At 38.2% G+C, this 14,030-nt stretch overlaps 1 protein-coding gene across 12 annotated transcripts in view; it reads right to left on the minus strand.

The window, feature by feature from the left end:
* COL19A1 (collagen type XIX alpha 1 chain) overlaps nucleotides 1–14,030 on the minus strand; it is a 201,009-nt gene that overhangs the window by 142,637 nt on the left and 44,342 nt on the right. For all 12 annotated transcript variants that reach the window (XM_068678250.1, XM_068678247.1, XM_068678246.1 and 9 more), the window contains one exon: nucleotides 9,082–9,135. In XM_068678250.1, coding sequence (XP_068534351.1) covers nucleotides 9,082–9,135 — 54 coding nt within the window. The remainder of the gene's footprint in view (nucleotides 1–9,081; nucleotides 9,136–14,030) is intronic.

The following is a 14,030-nucleotide window of genomic DNA, read 5'->3' on the forward strand; positions in this document are numbered from 1 at the left end:
TCAGGCACTGTTAAGGGAAAACAGAGCTCTTCCCACCAGGCAATGCAAAGGAGGCAGTTCAGGAAGTGTTAACATGCTTTTCTGACACTACAAATGGTATCCATATCACATTTTGGGAACCCTTTTACTAATCATTTCCTGACTTGTACAAAAGAAAACTCTACTGCAAAAGGATAATCAAATTTAATGAGAACAAAATGGTCAGTGCTTGGTTTCAGAGTCAGCTAAGACTCTGCAAGAGTGCAGAGAAAGCACATTGTTAATGGACTTGAGAAAACTGAAATTACGGATTTCAGATTACAAATTTAACTCATTAAATGAGAAAATCACCAACCACCACCAAACCACATTATATGTTCAGGTCCTGTTGTCTTCCAGATCATAAAATATGTGAGTTTGTGTATAATTTGTTGGCCATCACCACAAATAGATGCAAGTGAACAAAAAAGGGAACAATTCTTTTGCAGATAACTACTGTACAGTCACACGTGTACCAAATCTCATCTTCATCATTCTTGGAAGTACAAATAGCACTTGTACAGTTGGTAGAGCTCTTGAAACGTACACTTAGTTTTTTTCTCTGGTCTGACTTTGAATATAAATCTAAGTTGTGTGATGATAAACATTGTTTTTATTCATATAAGCATTTCTTTCTCCTTTCAGTCTGTCTAAACTGTTTATTTTAGTAGTATACTGTGGGAGTAACCACACAGTGCAGTAGCAAAAGCACAGCATATTGAATATTTTGCTGCTTCTACAGGCTTAGTGTAAAAAAAAAAAAAAAAGTTATTTTGGTGAGCTTACTCAAAATATTTAATATTTTAGGATGTCTGTTCATAATCTAGATTGGAAAAAATAATGCAAAAAATACAATAGTAAAGCTAAATGATTTGAAAGTCGAGTATTAAAAGTGAATGGAGTTACAAGTATTTCACAAATGTAGTTCAACAAATATAGGTGCATGATCACAATCACGATGAAATCTATACTATGGACTAAAATTGAGCAATTATTATGGAAGCTTGGTTACAGGGGAACAGACGAAAATGTATTTTGGTTTGGTAAGTCATCTGAATCCCCTGAATTACATTTCTGGCTACTTCAGTTGTATTTTACAGAATGTAGTAGAGAAAGAAGAAAAAGTATTTCCATAATAGAAAAAACAAACAAACAAACAAACAACAACAACAACAACAAAACAAAAAACAGACAAATATCGAATGGTCAAGAATAGAGCCAATCATTCACCTTCAGCAGCTTAAATCCTTCAACACATGCTGCCATCAGCACATCCTCACAAGCCTAAGAGTGTTTGGGCTAGTAGGACCCATAACATATGCACTCCTGTCGTGGTTTAACCCGGCCGGCAGCTAAACACCACGCAGCCGTTCGCTCACCCTCCCCCCTCCCTCTCTGGGACGGGGGAGAGAAATGGAAAGTGAAGCCCGTGAGTTGAGATAAAGACAGTTTAATAAGACAGGAAAATAATAATAACAAAATAATAATAAAATAATAACAATAATAATACAATGGTGATAATAGGAAAGTAATAATAGTATGTACAAACAAGTGATGCACAATGCAATTGCTCACCACTCGCTGACCGATGCCCAGCCTAACCCCGAGCAGTCCGGCCCCCTCACCCCAGCTAGCCACCCCTATATATAGTTTAGCATGACGTCAGATGGTATGGAATACCCCTTTGTCTAGTTTGGGTCACCTGTACTGGGTCTGTCCCCTCCCAGCTCTTACTGCACCCCCAGCCTGCCCGTTGGCAGGACAGAGCAAAAGGCTGAGATGTCCTTGGCTTAGTATAAGCACTGCTCTGCAACAATTAAAGCATCGGGGTGTTATCAGCACTCTTCTCATCCTAAGCCAAAACACAGCATTCCACCAGCTACTAGGAAGAAAATTAATTCTGTGCTAACTGAAACCAGGACAACTCCCCTACATGCCATGGTGGCAACCTCTCTGTCAGAACTAGGAAAACCCTCATACACAGAGACTGATCTGTTCCTAAACAAATATGCCAAGAGAGCTAGCAGGTTCATCTTGACTGCTTCAGGCTGCTTACTGTGCTTAAGTTCTAGGAAGTAGTCCACCATGTTAGAAAACATCACATTAGAGACCTGCAGAAAGGATAAGTTCTCAATGTATTTACCAGAGAAGTACATTCTTTAAAGATTTTCCTGCTGCTAACTGTACTGGGTCTGGATGGAATGGAGCTAACTTTTGCCACAGCAACCCATACAATGCTGTGCTTTGCACTTACACATAGAAAAGCACTGGTATCACACCAATGTTCTGGCTACTGTTGAGCAGTGCTAGCACAGCATCAAGGCTAGCTCTCCAACTCCCTCTGGTCCAAACGCTGGGGTTAGGCAAAAGGTGAGAAGGGGGCATCACTACAACAGCTGACCCAAATTGACCAAAGGGATTAAAGAGATATTCCATACTGTATGGCATCATGCTCAGAAATACAAGCATGAGGGGGGGACAACTTTCAATAGGAAAGCATCTCTCTTCTCAAAAAAATGCTATGGGTATTAAGGCCCTGCTTCCCAAGACATGGCTGAACAATACTTGCTGATTGAGCCCTTGAGCAGGGCTAAACAATTTTTTTTTTCTTCCTTTTGCTTCCACATGCCCCCCCCCCCCTCCCCTTTTTTGTTTGTTTTTCCTTTAAATCAACTGATTCTTACCTCAAACCATGAGCTTTTTTCCCCCTCCCCATCATATTTTCTCTGTTCTGTAGAGGAGGGAGATCAAGAGAGTGGTGTGGTGGGACTTAGATGCCCATCAGTGTGAAAGCACCACATTAACCAAAACACAGCACAAAACAAAAGACAATCAAACAAACAGGAGTATATTATTTATGTCCTGGACACGAGGTAAAGTTTTAATTTGGAGCTCACTGTCATGGTACTGTAGACCCAGGAGCAAAGACAAAGAAATGACTTACTCAGTTGCTTGGATAAGTGAAACAAGAAGCACAGAAAACAGAAAAATCACAGCTATACAGAGGCAAATCAAACCCAGTTTGTTCAGATTTACAAGAAGCTCAGGAAGGAAAGTGACAGAATAAACTCCCTGTAAAGGAGAATGAGAAGGTCTGGTGGCAACCTCAGAAATGGTCTAAGAATGCGTTCTTAAGGCTGGAAACTTCCAGCCATGGCTCAAAGTGTACAACCCCTTAAGTTGTCAGACTATCTAGAAGTATACTACAAAAAAAGTATGAAGATAGGATACCCTTACTACAAAGTCTGATGGTTTGCTGGACTGGAAGAGCAGAGAGATTAACCCTGTTCTCTTCGAACACAAAAAGTATAGCAGTGAAGTGGATCATCCTTATCTCTATCCATCCCTCGGTACATGCTATGAAAAGGCCCTGCACAAATGCAATCCGTAAGCAGTAAGAGATCATCATGGCAGTAAAGAAACTGGGTTTCACCAACAGGAGAGTTCTCTCACCATTTCAGTATGACAGGAATGCTAGGAAAACAGTGTTGTGTTTTTGTTTGTTTGTTTGTTTTTAATAGGATACTTCCCAGGAAATGTAACAACCTTGCTCAGATTTCATCAGTGGTGTAATGCAACACACACAAACATTACCTAAAGACAACAGCAGAGCAAGCAGTTCTTGCTGTAATGAGATTACTCCAACTGCTAGACCAGGTTTGCTTACCTTGTAAAACCTGACATGAAGCAGATAGGCAATTGTCATCCTACACGTTAGAGCACTCCAATCTCCTCAAACCTCTGCTTCAGGGACAGATTTAATTTCAGCATGTTTATTCTCAGGCCATACAGCCAGCACTCTGGCTGCAATCCAGTTGTACTAAATAGCTTAAGAAGTGTATCCAAAGAAAATTTCACTTGCTAATCAGCATAGAATAAAGTACGCTAACACACTGCTTCTTTGACAAGTGTTTGCTCTGTCCTCATAGCCTTTGCTGAAGACCTTCAAACTGGCCAAGGCGTAAGGACTCACACATGGTGATTCTGATTTACCACAACATTTCAGTTCTTCTTGTATCATAACTGGATAGATACGTTGACAAATTTTCCACAGAAGGCTGAGTCACAAACCAGTCCTGATCACAGGAAGGGGATTATGGCAATGTTTTCCATATCTTCCGGTAGCCTACAATTGAAGTCAGTTTCCTTCCAAGGGAGGACTATTGCTGTCTTATTTTTTAGAATTATAAACTAACACCACAAACGACTCTCCTCTGATACTTTTAAGAATTCCTTCTGTTGCCCTAGGTAAGACTTACTGTTTTAAAAATACCTCTGAGGAAGGTTCCCTGAAAAAGGTCAGGGAAGAAGAAACTAGGTAGTTAGACACAAATATTTGTGATGGTGTCTGTGATCTACCACCTTCTGGCTTTGAGGGCCTGTGGTAGGGCTCCACAGGGACTGCATTTGATTCTTCACTCTCTAGGTTGGTCACCAGTACTGTCAGACTGACTGCTTTTGCCCTGAAGGCAGATGACATGACAGGCGTGTTGTGGTGTGGGGTGTTGTCAGTCAGTGGAAACCTTGCTTTTCATGTTGGCAGCTTACAAGAATTACAGTAGAAAAAACAGAACTCCCTGAACAGACATCTGTTTTCTTTCGGAAACAGGTGTGCTAAAGTTATTCTTATGTCACTCTGGAGTCATCAAGACTTAAACTTTGTTCTCTGGATTAGCACACAGCAGGTTCAACCTCTCAAATGGCAGAACTTCCCACCAGTCTACACCATTTAGATCTGCAAGTATTAGCCAGTACAACAGTTGCAAAACCACTGCAGCATTCAGTGAATGAGAAATTGTTCTGGCTGTATCAAGGGCCACCTGCAAACTATTGTCACCTATAACCTGTCCTATAAATGACTGAAGGCCAAACATCACATTTGAAGAGAGACTGAAGATGTAATGAGGTACACAATCTATTTTCACTTCTTAGATCCCTGAAAGTCAAGGCCATATACAAAGGAAGACTTACAGACTTGCCTAGAAAATCTGCAAACTTTTCATTGTCTATGTAGATTTTGAAAATGAAGTATATCGTATTTTCTGGGGAGGTAAAATTCTATCAAGTAATAAAGTTGATCAGATAGGATTATTCTAGCTTTAGACTTTCACTACAATGATGGGTAGATTTGAGGTAAGCAGTTCTACAGAAACAGCCCTTCTAATAGTCCAGTTTATCTCATTCTAAGGTAAAGTTTCAAAAATAGGTCACATGAATTAAGCAACATGGCATTATCCTAATGATTCTATGATTCTATGATTAAGATCTGCCACATATTTATTCTCTGAACTTTTTCTCACAGAAAGAAATATGAACAATGAAGTATTGTAATGGATAGTTTCTGGGTGCACCAGCCCTTTTTCTCTCTTAAGTATCAACCTGCATTTACATACAAAATAGCTGTATCTTTTTTTTTTTTTTCCTGAATAGTTAGTGACCAGGTCATATCTGCACAAACTGCAGAAAAATATGAATTAGACATCCCAGTCAAACAAAACCACATCTCTGTTAACAGAAAATGTGTATTGAGGAGTGTAAGAAAAGGATAAGCAGTGCTAATTCCTGAGAATGTTCCCTCAGCATTCCACGATCTGCGCCTCCCCTTCCGGAAATATAGGAGATGCCTTTGTACTTAGCAGTTCTCAGAGGATTTTTCTTCCTTTACTTTGTTCAGTTGTCTTTGAATCCACGTACACTTCTAGCATTCAGAACACCCCAGAAAAAAAAAAAAAAAAAAAAAAAAAGAGCTCAAAAATAGCAGACACGCAAATTCACACAGCTCTTGGTGCATCAACTGAGAGACAGACCATGTTAATACCTTTCACAATATAAGGAAAATAAAGTGATTCGACCTCCATAAAGATGCTAATAATTCCATCCAGCCTTGTATTACTCTACATAGACATGACAACTCAGGCTAGCATAAACCAGCTGGCTGTATCTCAGTTTCATCTAGCTATGTATGTACAAAATAAACATATATATATATATTAAACAGCTTTTGGTCTTGCCAGTTTCAGATTTCACAGTAGTTCATTTTTAATTTGCAACAGTGATATGACTTTTATGTAGTCCGAACTAAAAGAGCTATACTGTTCAGGAAAAGTATACTGTTCAGGATAAGTACAGTGTCTCAAGATTAAATATGATCTGACTGCTGAGCCTTATATAAACTAACAGGAGCTTTGGGATTTGGCCTCACAGTGAATCTGCAAGTCACTAAAAAAAAAAAAAATAACCACGGAAACTGCATGAAAACTGCAATAATAACTTTTACTGGAAAAGCAATGTCACTTGGTAATTTACAAGAGAGACAAGAATTTATTCCCACTAGCTCACTGAGGGAAGCAAAGTAAGTAAAAACTGTCTAACTGGATCGAATTGAAGGTTGGAAATTAGGAGAAATTTCTTCTCAGAAAGTAGTCAGGCATTAGAACAGGTTGCCCAGGGAGGCAGCGGCGTCACCATCCCTGGGGGTGTTCAAGGAAAGGTTGGACATGGTGCTTAGGGATATGGTTTAGTGGGTGACTTTGGTGGGGGGGGGATGGTTGGACCAGGTGACCTTGGAGGTCTATTCCAACCTTAATGATTCTATGGTTCTGTGAGGCTTTCTCTGGTCAAGTGTGTCTCCAAAATTCTGGCAACAACAGATGCTTATGGAAAGTATAACAACAGGGCAAACACAGAGACTTCCCAGTGGGTTTCCCAGACTTCAGCATCTTGGAGTTCAAGAACTTTCAGAGAAGCAGTGTTGTCCATCTTTGACACCCTCCGTAGATTTTTATTTCATCAACTTTCTAATCAGTTTTTTCAAACAATTTAAATCCTGTGGCAGAGTTCCAACTTTGATTTTGTTATAAGCAGAAGGATATAATATCTATCCTTTCTATCCTTTCAGAACTTGCTATCAGATCATCTGATATTCTAGTTCTCTCACTGGAAGAGTGTGTAATAAATAAATACAATCCCTATTAATCTTTTCTGTTCCACACATACTTTTATAGAGCATACTTTTATAGAATGCAACACATTTCCCCTCCACAGTGACGTTTTCAAACTGAAGTCCACATTGCCACATCTTAATTGGAAGATGCCCAATGCTCCTGATTACTCTTGACACCTCCTCTGAACCTTTTCCAATGCTATTATATCCACTTTGAGATGTACGAACCAGAACTGTATACAGCATTCAAGATACATCACAAGGCAGTTTTATTAACAATAGTGAATTTAAAATGCCTTTTCTTTGTTCTCCATTCTCTTCCCTAATCTTTACTAAATTATTTATTTGGCTAGTACTTAACAGTGAGCGTATGTTTTCATTGACCTCTAATCTCAAGATCACTTTCATGAACAGTAATAGCTAATCTAGAGTCTAATATGAAATACGTAAGTTTTGGCTTGTTTTTCCTTCCATCACTTTACAGTTATTTTCAATGAATTTTGCATGCCACTTTATGATTCACTTCCTCAGCACTATAAGGTCCTTTGAACATCTTTGCAGCCTGCTCTTCACTTTTTTACCATACATAACTTAGCGTAAGCAGCAAATGCCATTATTTTAACTCTTTTGTAATGTCATGTATCTAGCTCCTATTTTTAATAAAAACATAGTTTGAGAAAGAAATAGTAAGTAAAAGGGAAAGACAATTTCATAATTCTATATCCTGGTAATTACAGATTTTAAATCTCACAATTAAAGTGAAATTCTTGCTTGTTTCAGTGCTTCGAAATGTGGATAATTACTAAATAAACAAAACCATGCCATTACTAAAATGCTGCATACGTGTGAAAGGGGTTTGTCAACCATCAAGTGCAATACTGAAATTTTGAGCTTATCACAGCAACAGTTGCCTTAAAAAGGAATACTTGCTTATGGTGCTGAAAGGACAGAAACTTGAAGTGCATGATGAAAAAGAACCTACATTGACAGTATTGATGGATGAAGACTTAAAACAGGAGGTTACAGATACCACTGGAAAAAAAAATAAAAAAATCTGTGCAACGGTCTAATGCATGTATCTGGAAAACTTCATTCACTTATGTATTAAGTGGTTTCCAGCTAAAAGATGGAACAAAAACAAAACAAAACAAAAGAATCACAAGAGGTGAAATGATTATAATCTCCAGCAGCATACTGTTTCCTCAGTGTTATGAGGGCTGTCCTCTATACTGAAGATATCAGGATTTTGGACTAGTGCATTTCCTCTAATACAGGTAACTAGCTCTGAACTCAACAAATCTGTATGACTGCCTTAAATTGGACAAAGTGAATGAGTAACATCCTGAAATGAAGTGAAACTTACCTTCTTGAATACACAGGTAGGTTGATAAACATTCTCAGCTATGGTTATTTGCTTAGAAATCAGTGGTGTTTACCTCAAAGCTCTATCAAGTAGCCTGTTGAGAGCATAAGTGCTCTTTTCTGGACCTATAGACCATAGTCTGGACACTTCAAGTTATCACAGAACTGAAGAACAGGGCAACCAGTCTTCATTACTCCTGCTTCCTTTGCAAGGCTGAGGCATTAGGAAAAGAGCAGGGAGGGCTTACCTGAGAAGAGCTGCAGCAAGTGTTGGAGACCAGGCTGGATCAGATGTCCACCATGCCATCTGGGCATGAGGACAACATTCCTATGGCAGTGCAGCTATGTGGAAGTTTAGCTGCTGGTGTCACCACCTGCTATGGGCTGGTGTAGAGTTGTCCTCACACAGAGCCAGTCAAGCTGACCTGCCTTCTCGCCCACCTCTCTGCATGACGGGCCTGATAGAATATCTCCTTCCTGCTCTACCAGTTGGGTGGGCTTCCCTTGCTTCTGTATAACCTCCCATCCTTCTACCCTCTATCCCAGAAAAAAAAAAAAAAAAAAAAAAAAAACACAAAAGCACGTGTGCAGACAATACTATTGGTTGGAGTGTGCTACAGAAAGCTGGAAGTGTACATAACAGAAACGAGCTTTCTAACAACAGACACATTCTATCCTCACATTTGTGTGTGTAATTATAGATAAGCTGCTGTCAGAGTGAACATTTCCCTGTTACATACTTCCATACAAGAACATACCTTTTCACCAGGAAGACCAGCAACACCATCCTGTCCTTTTGCACCCATCTCACCCTGAAAAACAAATTATTTAGTTAGAAGTTCTGAAGATGTCTAAGATTGTTAACTTGTACTCAGGTCATATGTGATTCAACAGAAAAGTATTTCCTATCCATGCAGACCTGTTTTTGTCTGCTTAGCAATGTAACAATTATAGAGGAGAATGCCATACATGCAACACTAAAATCTGCGGGGGAAAAAAAAAAAAAAAGTACTTTTAAAGCACTTACAAGGTCAATTAAGACCCTGATCTGAGAAATACTTGCAAATGTACGTTTCTATAAAAAACAGGTTTTCTGATTTCAAGGGAATTCATTGTGACATTAGAGTTAAGCCAAGCAGGTCCAAATTCACTGCGTTGAGTTCATTGAATTCTGAGGAAGTACATGTAATAATGACTTTTTCGGTCTGAAAGTCACATGCATGCAATATTTGTAAAATACACTGTTTAAAGTCAGTCCCTGTTTCCCTCCCCATCTCTCCCTCAAACCAAGCAAAACCCTAACTGTAAGCAATCTGTAAGAAAATCTTAGTTTTAAGAAACAAATCACTGACTGATAAGGAACGGTGTGGAAGCTCCCAGCAGCTACAAATCGGAGGCTGAGTCTTAAAATTGATTGAAATAAATATTTAGCACACAAACGTTGCTCAATAATGTCAGGTATGTATTACAAAATTTAAAAGTCAAAGCCAGGTGTACGCTAAAGGATAAGGAGAGTAGTTAAACCATATTACAGTTTTTTATTCTAAAAAAATGTAAGTTTTGTCTACTTGTACCAAGGGGTGATACTTCTCTAGGGAACAAAAAATTCTATAGCCTTTTTTGCAGTAATTCACTACTTTATGAAGAGAAAGTCACTGATTTGAAAATAATTAACCATCAAGTTGGTTCTTTGAATGAAAGAAGTGCATGAAGAAGCACAAGAGCCACATTTACACAAATAATTGCTTCCTAAAATAGGATATAGACTTAAGTTTGGTGCCCAAATCCAAAACTGCAAACCTAAAAGCCCCTGCTGAGGAAGTGCCCACAACCTCTAAACTCACAAAGTGTCGAATTTTTTAAGAAGCAGGGCCATGGGAACTTTTGATATTCAAAATATGCAGAAACTTCTTAGTATTAGGCAAAGTTCATTGACTTTGTCAATAAACCCTCTCTGTAGTAACAAATGCCAATTTCTCACGATCTTCCCAAACAGGATATATGTGCAGTGCTGCAGTGACTTCTTTTTCATCTGCAGCATATCAGACAGGAGATTTTTAAGTCAACAGTCTAACAGAAAGGCTTTGTGTGGGTCACAGAAGACATGTCCTGTGCCCTCCCCAGCTTATGGATATTCCCAGCCTGTGCAGCACACTGGTTGTCAGGGGATGTACAGTTGTTCCAAAGTTTACAGGAGGAACACTATGAAATGTACAAGTGATCTGCATCCCAGCAGCCTGGTCTCTTTTCAGAGAGCTAAGAGACCAGGCTTCTATCCAGATGACTGTTCCTGCATTTTACATGAGACAGTCACCGTGTAAAGTGCCCAACAATTTCTTATGTTACATCCTAAGTCTTCATCAGGTTTAAAGTGAATTTAATTGATGTAGTTACAGTAAAATGACCTCAGCTAGGCATCTTAGAAACCAGCACCAGCAGACAACCACTGCAGTAAAGCTTAAACACACACACACAAAAAAAAAAAAAAAAAAGAACTTCACAGACAGAGTACTCTAAGTACATTCCTCTTTTCGGTGTAAATGCAGTACTTCTCTTCCAAATGATGTCATTAACCTTTCTGAAGTTAAGAAAAGAACATCAAGATTGGCAAGAGGACCCTAAAGTACACAGCAAGAATATTTGCTATATCCCAGACCAACCATTTATTAAACATTTAATCCACGGTAAAGGAAGGATTTAGAATATGTGTTTTCTTCACCATTCCCTTCAGGCTGCACTCAGCAGCTCCTGACTCAGCACAGCATCCTCTGAAGTGCTTAACTCTCCTTATGCTCTACCCAGGGAGCCCATGGATCAAATCCAGTGCTCTGCACTGCAGTCTAAGGAAGGTGCTGAGAATTCAATATTTTTACCTTTAGCCTCAAGGGAAGCAAATAAATAAATAAATTCAAGTGCTACAGGTCAGATTTCCTTGTTACTTTCTTCTGAAGGCAGAATGATGTGTCCTTTGAAACAAGCTGTCATATCCTAATGCTATTGATGTTGCTTCTCACCTACCCATAAAACTCACCTATCTTCCCTGTCCTCCACTGTGAGCTCCTGAAATCTATTCACAGAAGCCATCATAACGCCTTCATTTATAACATGAGCCAAGCAAATCAACCAAAACAAGATGCACTCCGGTGCAGAGCACCAATCCATCTGATCTTACACCACTGATCAGAAGCAGCAATGTTCCAGAGAAGCCTATCAGCCATTTTTTATGTCCTATTTTTTAAAATATTGGAAGGATCTTTAATATAGGTATGCTAAGTTACTCCTGCCTCAAAAGTAGCACAAGATCTTGTGTGTGCAAATAGCATGACCCCACTACTAATATGAGAGAGCAAGAAGCTGAACTGGCCCCTAGTTAGCTTGGCTTATCATCCGCAGAATGACAGCTTTATCTGTGCACACTCTGTTCCCTTATGCCACTCGCAAGTATTTTAATAGACCAGAACTGCTTTGTTACATCCAGTAGTGTATTTTTATATACCGTATAGGCTAAAATTACATGGCCTGGTACACGTCCGGAAGCCTTTAACTATATGACTTACTAACTAGTTAACCACTGTGTTTACATTTCTATTTCATTAAGTGCAGATGGACCCCCTGCCTTGTAGACAATCATTTGCCATTGCAAATTAGACCATTAAGTTATGGCTCTATCTTGTAACTGTGATTTCTATAACCACAGTCTGAAAGGCTCTAGTTTCTCAGACTTTTGTTCAATAAGCTTCAAGATCATATATTATATGTTGTATGACCTACAAAACAGTTCACACAGGCAGCAGGACAGAATAAAGAAAAAAAAATAAGGCAAATGCATTTTTAAGTCTTTTTGGCCTATCTTTTGCATAGTGGTATTTTCCTTTGCATCTGCAGATCAAAAAGTGCTTTAGAGAAGTGAACATGTATAATTTTCACTTTCTCACATAGCAGATTCCAAAGGTATAAAATGAGAATTTAAAACAGGGTTCCGCACCACCAGACATACATCTATCCCTACAGAAATCTCTTTTTATACCTCAACAAGAGCATACCAACTCCCAAAACACACTGCAACTGAGCCTTCTAAGTTTGCGTAAATAAATTATTAAGAAGGCAAATAAAAAAAATGCATTTGTTTACAACTACTAAAACCAACAGAAATATATGCTGGCAGAAGTGAAAGCTGACAGTACAATGAAGGCATTATTGGTTATGAGGTACACTCACTATAACATTCAGCGTTAGTACATTGAGCTTTATGTCTACTGTTAAGGTTTTCTCTTAAGGGTAGCAGTGAAAATACTTTTCAACATAACAAAAGATATTTATTAAATAAAGTATTTAAGCCATAACACATTTTCCAGACTGTAACATCTTGCAAACAACAGGATGGCTACTATATTCTTGACAGTGTTTATTTTGGTGAGCTCATAAGCAGACAGTGTGGAAATTCAGCAGGCTCAGGATAACAAACACCAAAATGTTTCTGTCAACTTTCCATAAAGCCAAGCCAAGCCCAATTCTTAAAAAGAGATTGGCATCACTGGAAAGAAGCATGTTTGGTGTCTACAATCAGCCATCTATTTGAAGTGGAACCAATTTTGCACATCTGAGACCACCTGCAGTATTACACTTGTGATTATTTTGTTACATTGATGATTCAGAGTTTCAAAAGCACTTGACCTTTATATTTTTGTGCCATTCAGCCATTATTTAATGCTTTTGTTAGGAACTGTAAGTTCTATGCTAGTAGCAAACACAAAATACAGTATCTATATCAGACATATTACTGATGAGTTATGTATAGCAATAATCGCCTAAAACTAAATGTGGTAATAAAGAGAATGAGAAAGATAGTTATTTAAATTAACAGATCACAGTCCTTCTCATGTAAAATTGAAAAACTTAGTTTTAAAAAAAATATTTTATTTAAACACATACATTTGCCATTTAAGAGACAAAATAATATGTTTACTTTGTGATATGGTGTGGAATTAACGTAACACATTAATATTTAATCTAGAAAGGAATTTCTACAAATAATTTTGAGAGAAATAAAATGTTCTCCGCAAGTTTCTGTACTAACCAGATCATGATTTTAATGTAAGATAAAAGCAAGTGCATTTAATAAATGGAAAGAGTGACATGAATATGACATAGAGCACACACTGCTAGAGTACTATGTTACAATACTGTTCGTCTACAATGAGGACATATTCATTCAGATAAAATAAAAAACCTAAGTCAGTTCAGTTCTCAGAATCTCAAAATGTTCCTTAAACAATTTTATTTTATTTTATTTTATTTTTTTTTAAGACTTGGTTAGCTAAACTGGCTTTCTCAGTTTTCATTTCTGCATGGGTATGTGTGCCAGTAGCATCAGAAATGTCCAGGTAAGAAAATATGTATTATTATCAATAAAGAAATTCCAGCACTCTGATGAGAGTTGTTCCCAGTAGACAGTGTATTGCAGAGACTTCCAAAAGTGATAAAGTGGAAGGCAAAGCAAGGAACATAAAGAATGCATCAGTTACACCACACATGCCATCTGTATAATTAACATCAGAGATAGTCCGTCTCAGTAATTACATAAGCTAAGAAGTATTAAAACTTAGATGCACAGACAGATATATATTCTTATGATTATAAAGTGGTCACAGGTATTTAGACCTGGAAAAGGACAACTCATTAGGAACTCCAGTTGATGAATACAATC

Source organism: Anas acuta, chromosome 3 (genome assembly GCF_963932015.1).
Source record: "Anas acuta chromosome 3, bAnaAcu1.1, whole genome shotgun sequence".
In the NCBI taxonomy this organism is placed as follows: domain Eukaryota; kingdom Metazoa; phylum Chordata; class Aves; order Anseriformes; family Anatidae; genus Anas; species Anas acuta.